Source organism: Trachinotus anak, unplaced genomic scaffold (genome assembly GCF_046630095.1).
Source record: "Trachinotus anak isolate AG129_WGS33_773 ecotype Australia unplaced genomic scaffold, CSIRO_AGI_Tana_v1 ptg000011l, whole genome shotgun sequence".
NCBI lineage: Eukaryota > Metazoa > Chordata > Actinopteri > Carangiformes > Carangidae > Trachinotus > Trachinotus anak.
Genome location: NW_027273862.1, coordinates 31,218,251 through 31,237,170, shown reverse-complemented (window position 1 = coordinate 31,237,170; position 18,920 = coordinate 31,218,251). Strand labels below are relative to the sequence as shown.

Sequence of the window (18,920 nt, the reverse complement as noted above, 5' to 3'; positions counted from 1 at the left end):
CAGCAGAACCTCCTGGATCTGAGCCCAGACCTCCTCACCTGTTCCATGTTTGTTCCATGTCCAGCTCCAGTGGAGCATAGTGGCCTCTATAGTGACACATTGGTGGACCCTAGAGGACCCTGGTGAACCCTCACATACTCGTTGATGCGGACGCTCAGACCCTGACCTACCGGTGTGTGTCTGGTCTCAGGTCAGTGTGTTTTCACAGCTCAGATTCTGAACACTGTGCATTTGAAACGAGCGACTGTAGCTGGAGGTGAAACTAATGTCTTTAATTAAAAAATTAGCAGCAAACAAACACGAGAAAAACCTACGAACCATTAAAGCAAAAACAACCTGGAGCAGCAGCTTTCATCTGACTTCCTCTGTATTTAATGATCAAACATGAATTAATGTGAGATCACACAAACACATGCCACAAATATGTGTCTATGTGGTTCTGCTGGGATGACATGAATAACTAATACATTCACACATTTGATGACGTCACCTCACGTTTTATCCTTAAAAAAACTAAACCCGTAGATCTTAGGTTCGGCCAAGCCCTGAATCAGCTGCAGCCTTAAAACCACAGAAGAAGAAGAAACCTGTTATTTTTACCTCATCTACATTTTAATATCTCTGCCTTTTCCCTTTAAGATGTGTCACACGGTGAACAAGCTGATTATCATTCACTGAACTAACGAAGTAACTAAACTATTTGTGAAAAAACATTTTTATTATGTTAAATAAAATAAAATTGAGGATTTATAAAAAAGATAAATTAAAATCATAGAGAAAATGTCTTTAGTTCATCAGTCTGGGGCCCCAGAGGCCCCATATTCACTGTTTCAGTTGATGTGTTGTAATTTGATGAACTATGTAATTGTCTTTGTACTCAGGACTACATCACAATATCATCTAAGAGAGACTAATGCATTGAGTGCTGCTGTACTGTTGTAAGTCTGTGTGAAACATGGACACACAACATTACAGTGTGTAAATGTCTGAGGTCAGAATGAGGTCACCTGGGGCCACAGCTCATCTCCTTGAACGTTTTAATTGGTTGCTACAGATGATGATTTTACATTTAATTTCTGATAGAATCTGATTGAATCTGATTCGACTGTTGTCTCAGGTTACAGCCGCCATGTTGACATGTTTAATCTGAGAATCTAACACATTCCACTTTGATGAAAAGCTGTTGTTACTGAGTCGGTCTGCACAGCAACAACCTGACTGTTCTCAGGTAAAACCTCTAACACTCCACTCAAACCTTTACTTTCTCCACAAACACTCAGTACAGTGTGTGTGTGTGTGTGTGTGTGTGTGTGTGTGTGTGTGTGTGTGTGTGTGTGTGTGTGTGTGCATCTGCTGCCCTCTAGTGGCAACGCCATCGAACAGCAAACACACAACCAGGTGAGAAGTTTTTATTTTACACACAGAAGCTGCAACATGTTGTTTAACATTAAAACAACAACAACAGGCTTTAATACTGTAAGAACACCTGCAGTCAGCTGACACTTCAAAACCCAGCAGCCTTCTGGGTAACTGAGTCCAGACAGGGCTGAGGTTTCAGTCATCTCCTCCACACAGACTGAGCAGAGCCTTCTGGTAGTCTCCTTTAGTGTGCTCCTGAAAACACACAAACACACATCAATAACAACCACAATTATAATAACAATAATAACAACAACAACACCAATAATAATAATTACACAGCCTCTCTAAAACAGTATTGACTACTGCAGATATTTTACTGAAGTAAAACTGACAATTCAATAGTGTAAAAATACTCCATTAAGTACTTCCTGTAGTTACACTATCGCAGTAATAGTACTTCCTGTAGTTACAGCACCACAGTAAAAGTACTTCCTGTACTTCCTGTAGGTACAGTACCATAGTAAAAGTACTTCATTGTGCAGTAAACTGAACTCTGACACAAACTCATTCTTACTTGAATCTTAACTCTGCTCAGTCTCAGTTAAGCAATCTCATTAAATTATCTAAATGATTTGACTTGTTTTTATTTTGTTTTATTCTGAAATCTCTACCTCGAGGTCAGTCTCAGTGAAATGTCCTGACTCCTCTCTGCTGTGTTCACTGGCCTGTGCTGGTGTGGGACATGGCAGTGAGACGGAGTGGTACTCACAGTGATGGTCTGGTACAGCGACCTGTGGTGCTGCTTCTTAAATTCTGTTCTGATCTTCATCAGGTCGACTTCACAGCGAGAGACCATGATCCTGGTCACCACCTTCTCCTTGGCCCCTTTACTCTGCAGAGAGACAGACGTTAACATGAAGGACGAGCTGAGGGAGGGGTCAGATCATCACAGATCTACTCGGTGAATGTGAACGTGTATTTTTTCTGATAGAAAACGTACCTTCATGGCTTCACTGAGTCTATTGGCAAAGTACAGCTGCCTGTTCTCAAAGCACTCCACTGTGAGGAGAGGACAGAGCTCAGATTACTGTTCCACTTTCACCTCTTCTCATTCACTGGTAAAGGACCAGTAGCAATGAGGAGTTCGGTTGACATACCCAGAGTGAGGAAGGACTTCTCCAGATCTCCCTTCACCTCCTTCCTGATGCTCTCCTTCATGTCGTAAGGACTGTAGCTCTTGTACCTCTCAAACACTGAACACACAAACACATTAGACTGTTGTCATCACTCAACTCAGTCATCATTCTCCTGGAGCAGCATCTAGTGCTCATTCGAGGTACTGCACCTTTACACAGCTCTGACCTGCATCTGGAGCAGCTGAGGGTCTCTAGGATTTAATTTCAGTCCAGTCCAGTTGTGAGTGTCATCACAAAAACCTTACCTTTTAAAGAGCCACAGCCACAAACTGGACTACACTGTAGTTTCACTCAACTCTAAAAGCAAGGATTTTTACAACAGTTACACTGAATGTAAAAAAAAAATGCTAAACTGAAAGCTCCACATTTGAACTTCTCCAGTGTTTTATCTGAAGTGTTGATATCCATCAGAAGATATATTTGTGGTTTCCATAACCTAAAACCATCTCAGGCTTCTCTCTGGAGCTCTAGTAGCAAGTTAGTCAGCCAATCAGAGGAGAGGATCTGAGTTTTAAGGCTCAGTTTCTGAATACAGGCTGTGTGCATTTCTCTGTGGACTGAGGCTTTGATACTTTCACAGTTTTAATATAGAACCTGGATCTGCTTTATAATCAGAAACACATGGACATCTGCCTTTAGACTGGATGGAGCTTTAAAAACCCTTAGACTGGATACACTGATACTAAACGTAAAAATTATTAGAATTGGATCAAAACAAAACAAAAAAACATTACACTGACATTACACATAGAACATTTTCGAGCTACATGTAAAAATAAATATTGAAAGTGACCATGAAGAATTATTGTGACTAACATATAAACATTGGATATGAGAAATGAAATGTAAAGAGAAAACTGTTGGGATTTTTGAACATGAGAATGTGACGGGTTCATCTGTGTGACTCTGTACATGCAGACGTGAGCTGTGTGTGATCAGGGTTTCAGGTGTAGTTCACCTTTCTGCAGGTGGGGGACACTCCTCTGTGACATGATGGAGATCCAGGTCACCACGTCGGTTCCCTTCCTCTTCACTCCAGCTTCATACAGACACTGAGACGTTTACACATGAGGACAGAAGACGAGTCATGAGTCTGTCTCCTTCGAAACAGTCTGTTCATCACTGAGGAGAACAATAAAGTTTGGCTTTTTCATTGGCTTTTTCACTCACTCTGGCGTCCTCGTCAATCATCTGATAGTCGACAACATTAGAGGGTTCGTCTCTCTTCGTCTGTGGATCAACACAGTCACTGTCAGTGGGTCTGTTGTTAACAGCAGCTCTGTCTTTGTGTGTTTCTGCTTTGAACTCAGTGGAAAATCAGATCACATCAAATCAAACTGAATCAGTGATTTCTGACTAAATTTAAACTGAAAACCTCTGATAATCTGACACATTAAAAAGAGTCAGTACCTGTAGAAAAACCAGCTTTTACATTTAAAACAAAATTTTTATCAAACATGATCAAAATACTGTGCAATAACATGATGTTTACAACCAGCTTCTCAAATAAAGATGTTAAAGAGGAGCATCAGTTTTCTCTTTTATTGCAAGAATGTTCAGAAATGAACTGAGATGGATTTTTCACAATAAAAGCCCAAGATGTGTCCTGGTCCTGGATCTACCTGAACCAGAGCCAGCAGCAGTTTGGCGAAGTCTCCTGACGTGTCTCCTGCGACGTCTTTCTCCAGCTCCTTCTTAAACACTGGAAACACAAACAAACACAACCAGGTGATGAAGAGCAGACACACACTCATTCAAAGTCCACCTGCTCTCACCTGGGAACTAATTCACACAAAACATCACATTTGTTTCATCTCCACTAAACTTGAAGTGGAACAACAATCATTTGCTGTTTGTTGCTTTACAGCTGCTCAGACCCAACAAACAGAACCAGATCTGATCCAGTTCACACCGGTTCACACCTCAGTCTAAACATGAGGTGAACTTGTTTCTTTCATAGTTCAAACTCTTTATTTCAGGTTTGTTGCATGGCCCTGGAGCTTCTTACTGTCTTTGTAAACCTTCTTGATCTCCACCAGCTCCTCGTTGCTCCTGGAGCAGACGATCTCGATCAGGGTCTCCTCGTCTGTTCCCAGACCCTGCACACAAGCACGCCTCATTTTAGACCATTTATAACATCAGGTGAACAGCGTGCCACATATTCGGTCAGTGACAGGTTTACCACTTTAAATCGGTGTGACTGGAGAGCACCACCTAAAGTCCTGACAGAAACAGACGCGCACATCTCAGCTCCTGTGAACTCTGACCTTCATGGAGGCTTTGAGCTCGGAGGCATCATACTGAGCGGTGCTCTTCATCAGACCCAACATCAGAGCCTCCAGAGAGCCGGACAGCGCCCCCTTCAAGGCCAAGATCAGATCCTGAAACAAACACAGGCAGCAATTAAAGTAACAGCCTGTTGGAAACAATGATATGACCCTGAAGTGACATGTGAGCAGGTCGTCGCTGTTCAGAGGCTTAAAGATCAACCTCAGATTGTTTCAATAACATCTCTTCTTTCTGTCCATTTTCTTAGTGTTTTATAACCTGGATGTAAATCAGCTGAACGTATGTTATATATGACAATGATTATTATCTGAATCATCGTCTGTTCATTGAGGCTGAAACATCTCTGACCTTCTTGGCAAGTCGTTCGTACTCAAAGGCAATCTCTCTGCGCTGCTCATAGCTGCGTCTGGTCAGGATGTCGATGATGGTCTGTTCGTCCACACCTGTAGGAAACATTCAGCTTCTTCATCACCACAGTCAGATCACACACATGTTCAGATGCTCAACAGATCCAGACCTTTAAAGGTTCTGTAAACCAGATATTAAACAACAACAACACAGCAGCAAACATCTGTTCTCTGTGTATAGATATCGTGCCGTTATGGCATCCTGAGCAGAGATGAAGCCACCCCCCCTTCTGTGTGTGATGTAATCTAAGTTTCTCTGGTCTTTGTTTTGGTGCTGCTGACTCTGAACTCATCACAGTCTGGTTTGCTGTTCTTTGGCATCAGTAGCAGAGAAACATTAACAGACATAAATGCTGCAACATCAGTTTCCTGATCAGAAAAAAATAAGTTTCCATTTAAAAACATCTGCTAAATTTTGTTCACACATTACTGCATCAGTAACATTATTCCAGTCAGATAATATATGAAAGTTAGAGCTGTAGGAGTTTAGAAATACTGAGGTCACATGTCCAAGACCCAATCCTCCACACTCTAACTAACTCTAACATCTAAATGCTGTTTGTGGTGGAGAAATCATTTATTTATCAGGCTGTTAGGGGTTAGGGTTAGGTTAGAGCTGATAAACTTTACTCCACAGCTATGTCCCAAAATGTGGCCCCTCCCCCTGAAACAACCAATGAGATCTCAGAATCAGTGTGGCCAATGATTTTCAGTGAAGCTGCACATCCGCAAGAGATTATTATTATTTTTAATCTGAGGGTAATTAAATGAGATTGGAGATGTTTCACTTCTCAGTTGTGCTCCTCCTCCTCGTCCTCTGTGTCTCAGCCTCTGGATGGAAACTCCTCCTCCTGCTGAGGGACGTCCTGTTTCTCTGCAGCTCTCACAGGAAGCTGAGTCACAGCAGCAGGAAAGTCCTGCAGCTCTGCTCTGCATCCAGACACATACAGAGGAGTCTGGGCTCACCTTTAGTTTTGATGGCCGTCTCGATCCTGGCAGCGTCTTTGGCCGGGTCAAAGTCTCGTACCGGCACCACGGTGGGAAATTTGGGTTCCTTCTCCTACAGAGGACAGAGACAGGTGTCACCTGACGTCAGCTGAGCCCAGGAAGTAGCTGCAAACATCAGAGTTCCTCTGTGATCTGCACAGAGCAGGTTAGAGGCTCCTCTGTCACACCTGGACTGTTTATCTGTTCAGGGCATTTTGAGAACTGATTCACCTGAACATCAGTTTCTGTTGTTCAGATGTCAGAACATAAAACTGGAATAAGTGTCTCAGAGTGATCTGGTCTGCAGACTGAACTGAGTCTGTTTCTGATCTAAGTGAATGATTGATTGGCCTCAGGTGATCAGGTCTCTGATTGTTCAGATGAACTCTGGGTGGAGACCAGACCACACCTTTACATGTTTTATGACGGTGGCACAGTAAAGATACATGGAGCTGTATAATGTACAGGAGATTAAAAGTAGAGGAGAGAGGCAGCTGTGTCAGGCGTGTTCAGGTGGTTTACCTGAGTAACAGGTGGACTCTGATACTGTTTTAATCTTTGTTTCTGATGAAGCAGACATGTAAAATACTACAGGAGTACCACAGAATGAAGTAGTAGATGTACTTGTTATAACTGTTTGCAGGTGACGGGCAGGTGTTTCCTGTTGGTGCAGGTGACTCACCCCTCCATATGACAGTGTCAGCTGAGCCAGAAACTCGGACACCAGCGCCATGACGACCAACCTGCAGAGAATCACACCCACCGTCAGAGCGTCTCTGTGACGTGACCATGAACACCTCAAATATCACAACCATCACACCACTGACGACAGTTCTGTTTCCAGACTGAGGAGCAGGTTCGAGACCAGAGAGGAGGTTCTGCAGGGTCCAGTACTCTGTCAGGTCCAGAACAGCATCATCAGGTATGAGGTTCTGATCTGACCTCTGCTCTGTCAACAGTCTGAGGTAATCAGGGTTCATCAGACTTCACTACAGCTTAAAGGAAGAGAACTTTCATAATAAAAATTTGATGGATCCTCTGATATAACTGAGGCTGCTGCAGCTTGTGTCATGAGAGTGTGTGTACACTAATCCACCTACACTGGTACACTCTTACACTGGTACACCGATACACTGGTAAACTGATACACTGGTACACTGATACACCTGTACACGGGTACACTAATAAACTGGTACACTGGTACTGTGTCAGTGACACAAACAGCTGGATGGAGACCTGCAACACTGACATACAAACTCACACAGATCAGTTTATGAACAAACACACATCTGACTCCTCCTCCTGCTGTAAACGAGTGAACAATGGTCTGTGAACATTCAGCTGCAGAGTCCAGCACCTCAGATAGGTGTGTTTGATTTATTGACCAGGACGTGCCAGAGGGTGTGTCTGTAGATAAGGAAAATAGATTTCTGTGCAAACAGATGTGAAGAAATGTGGAGCCTGTTATATAATACACGCACACACACACACACATACACACAGAGCTGTAATGTGTTAAACTCTGAGGAGTTGTCTCGACCCTTGCTCCTCTTAAAGAACGTTAACAGGAAGTGTGTGAGGGTCAGAGTTTCATCACCTAGCAACAGCTGGTACAAACAGACCTGACTCCTGGGATTTAAAGGGGAAGACCACCATTTTTAATAAGTATGTACATCAGCGCAAAGGTACTCCTGTAGTTACAGTGTCACAGTTAAAATTCTTCCTGTGTCACAGTAAAATGGTTCCAGTTCTACCTGCTCGTTGAAAATGAACTTGACCAAACATGAGAACGTATCACTTCAGTCCTGTACTTGTCCACTCGTTCCTCTTGTTTTCTCTCACTCATCCTCCAGTTAAACTCCAGTAGGAACCAATCATTGTTACTGGGACCTCATTTATGTGATGAAATGACTCTGTCAATCACAGGCTAATTATATAGCTTATAAACATATTGTGTTATACAGTGCAGTGGTTAATAAAGCTACAGTAACACCTGTGCTTGTCCGCAAGCCAGCTGTGGAAGAGTTTTATTTTTCCCGCCAGGCCATGTGTGAATGTCCTGAGCCTCCTCTCCTAACCCTAACCCTAACCCTCTCTTCAGTGAATCATCTCCCTACAGTCCACAGGCTTCAAAAGAAAAGCCTCAGGTAGAAGTGAGGCAGCTAAGATCTTCATGACTGGATCTGATTAGTTGTTTCTGATGCTGACAGAAACCTTCAGACTGATCCTCTATCTGCAGAGTCTCACTGATTCTGTCACCTCCCTGTGATCCTCCATCAGTAAATGACATGAATATGATAATTACAGACAGGCTGAGAGCCGAGGGGGTCTGCAGGGAAGACTTTCCCGACCACACCCAGAGACCAGCAGCACACCTGGTCTACTGACAGAGATCTGACTCAACGACTTGTTCCACAGTTAAAGACACAAAAACACCTCAACACTTTGTGTTGTGTAGAAGTTCAGACCAAACACTGATTCCTGAATTGTTCTGAGAAACTAAGTCTGTTGTTTTCATGTTTCTTACCTTCAGTAGAGGCAGAGCAGAGGCAGCGAGCAGCAGCAACTCCGTTATGATCGGACCGAGCAGGGTGTGGTGTTTAAATACCAGCTGACTCACACACACACACACACACACACACACACACACACATACTCACTCACACACTCACACACACGCCCCTCTACCCTATCTCACTGCTGAATGACTCAGTGGACGAGACTTTTACACATCTAATCAAGCTCAGGGACATAAATTCCTCAGTGAGGTTCAAAACCTCGCCTGCTCTCAGACCAACACTCACCTCACAGTACAATAAACTCCAGGTGTCCATAGCAACTGTATTGATGCTAAGTGAAAAGTCACGAAGAGACATCCTGAAAGTCCATTATCCTCTATATGTGGACCAGGGGCCTATTTCATGTACAACATGTAAGCTGTGACATCACTTCCTCTCTCATTAATGTCAACATGTTTAATAATCACAAAAAAACAATAAACTGCATGAGCACCTCAGGAAACAGGCTCCAGCCTGGCATCTGTTCACACTGACGACTCATGGTTCAGGAAGTCGTGTGACCTTCACGCTAACACCAGCACGCTGAGGTTCTTGCAGTGACAACATTAGTTCTGCAGGTGTAAACCAGAGTAGCTAACATCAGAGGATCATCAGAGTCACGGCAGCTCGTCCTGAGGGACCAGGAAGATCCACACCAGAGAGGTGGAGCCTGGTCACTGCAGCAGGACCTGGAGTCCGCAAGACACACAGGTCAGCTGGGTTTTAACATGTTTTAAAGTGGAGTCACTGTAACCAGGTGAGGTTAGTGTCACCAGTCAGTTAACAGCCTGAATCATCAGTACTGTTGCCATGGTTACTTCTGATTTCGAGTTGGTTTAACTGTTGTTGAACTGGTTTCTGCATCAGAACTGGTTTGTGTGGTGTGACCTGTGTTGATCCAGTGATGATGAAGCTGCACTGTGTTGAACAGGTTATAAGGGTCATCACGATGATTCACCTGCACACCCACCTGAGGCTGTGGCTGAAGGAGAGGGTGCGGTTTGCTCACCTTGGTCAGATCCATAACACCCCCCCCCCCCCCCCCCCCCCCCCCACACACACACACACCTCCTTTATCTCTCACTGTCTAGATAAGAATTAGCAGAAGTGAACGTCACCAACCACAGATCCCACTGAAAAACCATGAGACGGAAACAACAGACAGAGGTCACTGAACAACAACCAGTCCTCTGACCAGTCCTCCAACCAGAACAACCAGTCCTCCAACCAGTCCTCCAACCAGAACAACCAGTCCTCCAACCAGTCCTCCAACCACTTCTCCAACCAGAACAACCAGTCCTCCAACCACTTCTCCAACCAGAACAACCAGTCCTCCAACCAGTCCTCCAAACAGAACAACCATCAACCCTCTCTTACGACACACAGCAGTGTTTCCTGAAATAGTGTCCCTATGCCGGCAGGTGTACCGGACCTTGGTTGTCATGGTTACTATAATATGGATAATGGAAACAACATAAACTGCTCCTGTCACATGGGAATCGAACACCGCTCTCCTGGGTCATATTCATCCATCCACCCCAACCTCCTCCTGACGTGGACTTTGTCGCTCTATAAACTACGTCACCGCACTTTTCCCTTTGCTCCTGTCATCATCACTACGACCACTAGATGTCGCCTAGCAACAGAACCTAACTGTGACCTGTGACCTCATTGGAGGACAGTCTCTACCGAACTGTCTTTTCATCTAAAGGTGATCCGACTCATCTGGACTGAATCAGCAGATGAAGTTCACCATTGTTTCTGCATCAGAGCAAAACAGGAAGTCAAGGCTCTGACAACTGATCAACTCTTCCTCAGAAACAGAGAGGACGGCTCAGAGCTTCAGTTGGAGGTGGAGCTTCAACACTGTGTTTGAATTTTTCATGTTGTTCAGTCTAATGCAACAAACAAACAAGCTCTTCTTCTTCTGTCAGAGGTCAGCATCAGGTTTTCTAATACACATGTATGAAACACGTCTACGCACACATCATGTTGTGTATCAATGTTGGACAAGCCAAACTCGACGGTGGAGAGAGAAGCCCGTCGTCATAGAGAGAAGATGAGAAAGCAGGATGACAACATCTTCACTCAGTCTCTGTTTGAAGTCAGTCATGGTGACATGGCTGTTTTTCCTCCGACCTGAACTCACCTCCTCTCACACCTCAGCATGCCTGAACCTCACTGTGTGACGCAGGTGTTCATTGGTGGAACATTACACACATGTTGGTCACAGACTCAGACCCCGAACTGATGTTTGGGTCAAGTGATGCTGTTCCAACACAAGCTTTTAGTTTGAAGTGAAACGCCCTCTGTTCTGCCCTGAATGTATTTCATATGTTTTATATGTTTAAAAGACACTCAAAATTATATTGAAATGTTTATTTACTGTTTTTCTATTATATGTGTTTGCGGCGCCTTTATTTTGAAAATCTCCCGAACCGGAAGGAGGAAATAGAAACTAAAACGAGAGGAAAAAACGTGTGTTTACATTGTCTCACGGCCGCATCTATGCAGTTAATCTCTCAGAAAGCAATGGTTGTAAGTGTCTCGTATTGTTTACAGGTTTGATAAGATGTGTTAACACTTTTGTGAGTGTGTTGTGTACTAAGGTCGCAGTTTAATGCCGTAGTTTGTGTGGCAGAAGTGTGTGTATTTACCTGCCAGTCTGACTCGTTTTCTAGCCTGCTGTGCGAATACCTGTTGAGCGAATGTTAAGCAGCTGATGCCTTGATACGTTTATATTGATATTTTATGGCTGTTTATTGAGACCTTTTTGTATCTTTCTGTTCTAGTTTTACACCAAATTCAATGCAGTCAGAATGCTGACCTACGTGTAAGAAGATATTAAACAAGCAAGACGCTCATTGTTCCTGGCTCTTGAATAAGGAGTTTAACTGACTGTTTATCTGTGTCCACGCGAGAGCAAACACATAGAGAGAACAGTACACCCTCAGATGTTAGAAGATCCTGAGTCTTCAAACTGGTCCAGTGTTCTGGAGATACTGGTCTCAAACCAACAGAACCACATCAGCCCCCCACAGAGGAACCCCCAGGAGACACAACCATAAGTTTTCTGGGTAAACTGTCATCACCTCTCAGTGTCTGTCAAAGCTCCAACAAACACTTGTGTGTGACAACCTTTGCTGTTCTCAGCTCCTCCTGAAGGAGGTGGATGTGGACACAGCGATCTGATATGGATACAAACTACAGAATCAGAACTGTGCAGCCTCTCAGGGTTCAGTCTGAACCTCAGTCTGTTTGTCTCTGATCAGCTGGTCTCGTTTTTTCCTCTGTTACATAACAGAACTGTACGACTTTAAGAGCAAACCACTGAGGACAGAGACGGAGCTGAGTTCATGAGAAGCGGAAATCCTCATTGTTTTCTGTTGTTTCACCTTCACCAGCAGCAGAGCATCACAGTGGACTGTCCCCACGTCTGTCTCCAGGAGGACTCCTGTGTTCTCATCCTGTCCTGGGTGGAGGTGGAGAGGTGGAGGCTGCAGTGGAGCCCATTAATAAAAGCTCTGATTTAGGGAGTGACCTCGACGTCTGCATCAAAAACTGGTTCATACATTGGTTCATTTTCACTTTCCTGCTTCTTCATACTTTTTACTCCACTACATAAACTTCACAGCTGTAGTTACAGTCACCAGATGTTACAAACACAACACGTCATCAGCTGTGGGTGATAATAACCTGTTTCCTCATGACCACAGCAGTTTAATATAATGTAGTGTAATATAACATAATGTACTGCGTCATGGGCCCTTTTACTACTACTACTACTACTATTACTACTACTACTACTAATGATAATAATAATAATAATAATAATAATTGAGTGGCATTGAGAATAAAGGAGTTTCTTGTAATGGAGTATTCTTATTCTGTGGTATTGTTACTTCAGTTACAGTTTCAGATCTGAATAAAAATCAATAATCAATAATACTCAGACACACAGACTCCTGTCAGGCGACCTGAAGGCTCCAGGTACAGAGCAAGTTCTCTCAGTTTGTCTCCATCTCTACTGCAGCTCCTCAGTCTTACTTCATTAGATATAAGTCATGACTCACTCACTCCAGATGTTGTATATCCCAGATGTTGATGGCAGAGTGTAAGAGGTTTAAAGTGGTGTAATCCAGAGGAATGTGAGCTGAGTTTGTGTTGCCCTCCCAGGGATGAACACACTCTGGAAAAATGTGTGTGTCTGTGGTAATACAATCAGTGCCTGTGTGTTATTATAGATGAGGGTCTGATGGGGAAGGTGACAGTTTTGATTGGACAAGGACATGAGCACATGATCAGTGACTTCAGCAGGAAAGAAAGGTGGATCTCAGGGTTCCAGCAGTTGGACGACATGCGGCTGGTTGTCGGCTCAGTCAGCTGTTACCGGAGGATGTGATGTGAGCCGGCTCTGGCCCAGACAGTGCAGCCAGATTTGGCTCGGTCCTGGAGTTGAGGACTTGATTTGAGCTGAGAATCAGAGTGAGCAGCACCTGTTTGATTAGACGTTGATCAGTTTTATTGGTGACAGTTTCCTTTAACTCTGTGATTCAGTGAATTTAGTCAAAGTCTAAATACACATGAGCAGGCTTGAATCCAGCTGCTCCACATTTGTCCACCAGCAGCTTCACCAGCGAGTCAGTGTGAGTCTGCTGTGTGTGGCCAACACTGCCACCTAGTGTGTGAACAGTGAAGCTGTTGTGAGTAGGTTAACATCATCACATGATCACAGTCCCAGACAGGTCACTGTAGGAACTTTGACCTTTGACCTTCCTGTTCTGTAACCAGGCAGGTTTAAAATGTCCGATTAACATGTTTGAATAGCATGTTGATGTGACATCACTGTGACATCAATGTGTGTTTGTGTGTGTCTGTTTGTATTATTATTTAATCATTATTTAATGTTTGATTATTTATTGATTAATTATTTATTGGTTCCTTTCTTCTTTTCCTCTTTAAATGTTTCTTCATTCTGTCCCAGTTTTCTTCTTCACTTATAAACCGGTTTGTCTTGTTTTTTGTGTTAGTGTTTACTCTAAACTAAGGTTTTGTGTACCAGTTGTTTACGGACCTGTAACCAGATCCAGAGCAGATACAGCTGTTATCATCCAGCTGTGATATTACAGTTCACAGCAGGACAGGTGAGCTGACTATACCTGAAACCTCAGGTGTTTGTGACAATGAAACATTTCATTGAGTCCTCAGGAGGAGAGGTTCTAGATCAAAGCAGGTAAGAAATCAAGGATACATGGAAGGAGATGAGGAGGCATAGAAGGAAGAAAGGAGAGAAGAAGGAAAGAGAAATGTGGGTGAAGCCAGATCCTCGTGGTCTGAAGTGTTCTCAGGTCTGAGATCTGGCTCAGGTAGCTGGAGCACCTGAGCTCCAATCCTCTGTTTCGCTGACGCTGGAATTAACCTCGTTAGCAGCTAATCCTCCTCAGGGCCACATTAACAGCTTTAACTTGGGGGCCGCCACAATATGCTCACAGCTGAGAGGCAGAAGCACAAACACAACACAACAACACAACAGGGCTCTGAACATCAGGACTTCACCGCAGTGAGTCCGAACAAGAGGACAAAAAGAACAGATGTGAAAGAACTAACAAACACAGCATCAGGAATAATAAACTTTATTTACCAAGTCTGAACAGAATCTGTTCTGGTGCAGTCGAATCAGTCAAATACAATAAAAACATTCAACATATGAAACAGGTCTTCATGTAAGTATTAAAGACATGTTTCTGATTTATCTGATTTAAAGGAGGATGGATATAATATCAAACTCTTAATCTTAATTATCTTAATCTCCAAAACACAGATTTTATAATGTGAAGATAAAAAGTTAAATTCGGTTTGTTTAATGTTTTCACATGTGATTGAAACAGAATAAAGTTTGAACAGTGTGAACTGCAGCAAACATGACTTCTGATTTTTACTGTTACAGTTTAATGTGAAAAAGAACAGATCTGGAGTTCAGCTCTGGACCTGGGTCCCCCCCCCCCCAAAAAAAAACAAAAACATGGGTTTCTGCAGCAGCTGAGAGACAGTCTGGACTGAGGATGATGATGACAATGATGAGGTTTGTGTGAAGTGCAGCTGTCAGTCACACAGCAACAGTCAGCTCAGATCCCAAAGACAGCTGAGCTCACCACTTACAGTTTGATCAACTCTTCATCCTGAAACAATGACTCATCATCTGAATCTGCAGCTGCACGGGTTAAACTGAGCTTCAGCTCCACTCTGACTCTCATCCAGCTGTTTCCAGAGACACATCTGTATCAGCTTCTGTCCTCCACCTGCTGAGCAGCAGAGTCAGAGCAGCTGGTGGAGACCAAACTCTGAGCCAACAGAACGGGAACACTGAGACTGATCAGCTGACACAGACATGGCTTCATCACGTTGATGTATAACAGCTGGATGAAGGGATAAACAGCTGGTTAATGACACATTCTGCAGATCTTACTGATGTCCTTCACTGTCAGTCACTTTAGTGAGTGAAGTAAAAATCCACATAACTTTACTGACCTTTTTACAGAAGTTTTAATGCACTGACCTGTTTCTGTAGGGCTCTGCAACTGAATCAAAACTGACTGAACAACAACTGAATCACAACTGAACAACAACTAACTGAACAACAATCGTACAACAACTGAGCGTTTCTTGCTCTATAAACTATGTCACCGCACTTTTTCACGTCAGGAGGAGGTTGGGGTGGATGGATGAATATGACCCAGGAGAGCGGTGTTCGATTCCCATGTGACAGTAGCAGTTTATGTTGTTTCTATTATCCATGACCATTCGTTATTATTATTGTTACCATGACAACGAAGATCATCTAATGGTCAGGAAGTACTTATTTTAACCCAAATCACCATCTTTTCCTAAACCTAACCAAGCCATGAGTTTTATTATAGTAACCATGGCGACAAAGGTGGGTCCACCTGCCACCAAAGGGGCGCTATTTCAGGAGATACTGCTGTGGGTCATATCAGAGGGTTTATGGTTGTTGTTGACCGGTTGGAATCAAAGGAGACTTTCTTCAGGGACAAACTGGACCTGGATCTCCACACCATCAGTACTGAACCAGTTCAGAGGGTTTGGAAAGCAGATGACATCCCTGGAAATCTTCAGCTGCTCTGAAATGATGGAGCCTTAATTTCTCTGTCTTCACTTCACACCACATGTCTTTAACGCAGAGCTGTGCCCATGTGAAGGGACTGAGGACATGTCAGGTTATGTTTCTGCTGATGAAAAAATCACAGCTCCAGAGATTTTAAATATGTCAGAATGAATTTACAGTCAGAGTCAAAGCTCCTGAATATCTGACCTTTTCTGAAGGATGGTTAAATGTTTCCTGTCCTGTTTCACACTCACGATCTGACTCTACTGCAACTTCACAGACATTCTGAACATTTTCTTGAAATGGAAAGAGTCCTCCTCTGTCTTATCTTTAATTCTTTCATCATATTGTTCATTCTGTGGTGCACTTTCTTCCTCGTCTTCTTCAGCTGGAGGGCTGTGGTCCAGCTGTGCAGAGGTTCCCTTCGTATTTCAGGTATTGGTAGTCTAATCGTGGCCCTCGTCTTGTCCTGGTCTGTTCCGCTCTGCCCTTCACTTCCTCAGTAATCCTGTTAGCAGAGTTTCTGTGTAATCCTCCCACAGTGTTCAGATCCTTCAGGTCTTCACAGCTTCCTCACTGCAGCTCTGTGGGATGCTGCTGGACCCCAACTGAACAACTCAGGTAGGACAAGAGACCCCCATCAGATAGACCACACCCACACACTACACCCTGAAATACATCAGCATCCACCCTGCTGTGAAACACTGATTTGGTTTATAATTGAATTGTTAGTTTCTCTTTGTCATGTTTGGATTCTTTGAAATGTGCAGTGAGTGTATTTTTTTTCTTTTTTTAGACATTGAATTGACTGAGAACAGCTGATATGACTTACATGATTTATATGATTTTTAGTTAAATTGTGGTTTACATTTGAAACGATGACCAACCAGAGGGTTAACACTGTTGACCCCATAGCTCAGTGTTTTTATTAACTGTTTCCATGAAGCAGAGAAACTCAGCTGAACTTCTGCTGTTGGTGTCTTTAAGACTTGCTGACCCCGACTCACCGGTCTGGTATCGTGGTGGTCTAAATGAGGTGTTTAAAGCCTTGAGTGCATAAAACACTGGATACTTTAAATTTTTGTTCTCTGGTGTTAGGATCAGTGGAAATTTTAGTTCAACAGCTTTATTCATTTAAATGGTTTGGACCAACAGGACCTGTACTATGTTTCACACTACATGAAAAAGACCAAGTCGCATGGTTCAATGCCTGGTGCCAGCACCAACCCAGAGGAGGCCAAAGTGCTCCTAACTAGAGTTAGTCCACATCCCCAAATCTAACTGAGTCTGGCAGCTGAATATGGGCCACATTTGGCCCCCTAATTACTGGAACTCAGCTGAATTTGCCGAAATCTATCTGTCTATCTATATCTATATCTATATATATATAGATATATAGTCAGTTAACCAGTTAGCCAGTTAGCTCTAGCTAACTGGTTAACTGACTATATATCTATATATATAGATATATATCTAACTGGCTAACTGGTTAACTGACTCATCATTGACTACCTAACTTCTTACCTAATTAACTGGTTGACTTTAAAACAGGCTAATTGGCTAAAACACTAACTGGAAAGTGCAAGTGACAAACTGGACACCATGAAAACGTCTGTGTGGAAGTGGACTGACCCAGTGGCACAGCTGCTCTCTGCTGCCAGACCTCCTGTGGAGGATTAGGGTCATGATCAGTCAGCTCTAATTGAGGCTGACGCTCAGCCAGACCTGATCTAAACACCATTAAGCACAGTACAGAGAGACGGGGTCAGTGTAATCTCAGCAGAGACAGAGATAATTATTCTGGGGTTTTCTTTGTTTTTTAAAATCAAGAGCAGAGATGAATCTTTTTATTTTAAATAATTAGTACCTGTATCATTTCTACAGGACTCCTTCACACCTGGAACAGTTTTATTCCTCAGGTACTTTTAGATTCTGATTGTTTGACCTTTACAAACTCAGCGTTCTTCAAACACAGAGGATTTCATTTCACACTGTGTAATGCTTCTTTTATTTAAATATACTGTTGATATGTGATATATGCATTTGGTGAAATGACCATAAATAACATGGAGTTCTGTGTACCCTGAGCTCATATTAATATGATACTGATAAAACAAACTGTGGTGAAGAATTTGTTGCTTTCAATCTCACAACATGATCTTCCTCAGCAGAGTTTGAATAGTAGAAGTTCCTAAAAGTTACTGTTGTTTGTTGTTTTTGTTGAATGAACCTTTAAAAGTCAAGAGGGTAAAACTATTTATTAATGTAAAAAAATCCAGGTATTTTTAAAGAAAGAAAGAAAACCACGGTGGATTGGTGTTGTCAGATGGTTTAATGTTTCCCAGCAGTGAAGGTTTCTGTGTTTGAATCGAGGATGTTGAGCTGGGTGGTCAAAGTCGTTCCCCAGCCTCCTGAGCCTCCATCCAAAAAAGTTGAAGAGCCAAAGGAGGAGAAGCCAGCCGCTGCCCCACCCCCTTTCACAGCCCAAGAACCTGCTGCAGCTCCACCCCCTGTTCAAGTAAGCCACACCTCCTCTTTGATTGATTGACAGCTGCACACATTAGTTTAGTCATCTGGATCTGGATCTTTTTGCGGGTTCGCTGGATGTTTTCATCTCTATGTAAAAAATCTGAGATCCTACAGATATAAATTCATTTATGTGTTGAACCTAAATGAAAACACAGATGATAGATGAAGTGTTGTTTTATTTATGAATGTATAAGATGTCATGGTTTTGTTTTTTCAACAGGAGAAGAAAGTGACATTTCAGGAGGAGTGTAAAAATGAAGGTGAGGTCGCTCACTGTGAAAATACTGTGGGTCAGTCTGGTTCTGTTTTTCACTCTCAACATACTTTATGTTTGATTGACAGCTCCAAAGGCTGACAATCCCCAGCAAGACGCACAGACGGCAGAGGGAAACAGGTGAGTTCCGCTGACGTCCACAGTGACTCCACACAGGACACAGCGACAGCCACACTTCACATCAGTGTTTGCACC

General features: G+C 43.1%; 2 protein-coding genes across 5 annotated transcripts in view; one reads left to right on the top strand and one right to left on the bottom strand.

Moving 5' to 3' along the window:
• Nucleotides 1-1,395: 1,395 nt before the first annotated feature.
• Nucleotides 1,396-8,860, bottom strand: LOC139628366 (annexin A2-like). The gene is made up of 13 exons (XM_071490000.1): nucleotides 8,769-8,860; nucleotides 6,924-6,984; nucleotides 6,221-6,314; nucleotides 5,196-5,290; nucleotides 4,826-4,939; nucleotides 4,567-4,657; nucleotides 4,181-4,260; nucleotides 3,729-3,788; nucleotides 3,517-3,610; nucleotides 2,520-2,615; nucleotides 2,363-2,421; nucleotides 2,132-2,254; nucleotides 1,396-1,614 (listed from the first exon to the last, which is right to left on the bottom strand). Exons 2-13 carry the CDS (start codon nucleotides 6,972-6,974, stop codon nucleotides 1,555-1,557), a joined length of 1,017 nt encoding a protein of 338 aa, XP_071346101.1. The 5' UTR covers nucleotides 6,975-6,984; nucleotides 8,769-8,860; the 3' UTR covers nucleotides 1,396-1,554.
• Nucleotides 8,861-16,391: 7,531 nt separating this feature from the next.
• The window catches only part of cngb1a (cyclic nucleotide gated channel subunit beta 1a), a 47,284-nt gene continuing 44,755 nt past the window's right edge, over nucleotides 16,392-18,920 (top strand). For 2 of the 4 annotated variants that reach the window (XM_071489942.1, XM_071489941.1), the window contains exons 1-4: nucleotides 16,392-16,543; nucleotides 18,296-18,440; nucleotides 18,672-18,711; nucleotides 18,794-18,845. In XM_071489942.1, coding sequence (XP_071346043.1) covers nucleotides 18,297-18,440; nucleotides 18,672-18,711; nucleotides 18,794-18,845 — 236 coding nt within the window. In that variant the 5' untranslated portion in view covers nucleotides 16,392-16,543; nucleotide 18,296. Of the gene's footprint in view, nucleotides 16,544-18,271; nucleotides 18,441-18,671; nucleotides 18,712-18,793; nucleotides 18,846-18,920 lie in introns of those variants that run through there. The other 2 variants (XM_071489939.1, XM_071489940.1) reach the window with 2 other exon arrangements.

Bases quoted from the DNA above. Each gene is read 5' to 3' on its own strand.
- LOC139628366 (XM_071490000.1), bottom strand. From the start codon at position 6,974: ATGGCGCTGGTGTCCGAGTTTCTGGCTCAGCTGACACTGTCATATGGA. The intron at 2,255-2,362 runs GTACGTTTTCTA...GTCTCTCTGCAG, and splicing joins GACTCAGTGAAGCCATGAAG to AGTAAAGGGGCCAAGGAGAA. The intron at 1,615-2,131 runs GTGAGTACCACT...GTGTGTTTTCAG, and splicing joins CGCTGTACCAGACCATCACT to GAGCACACTAAAGGAGACTA.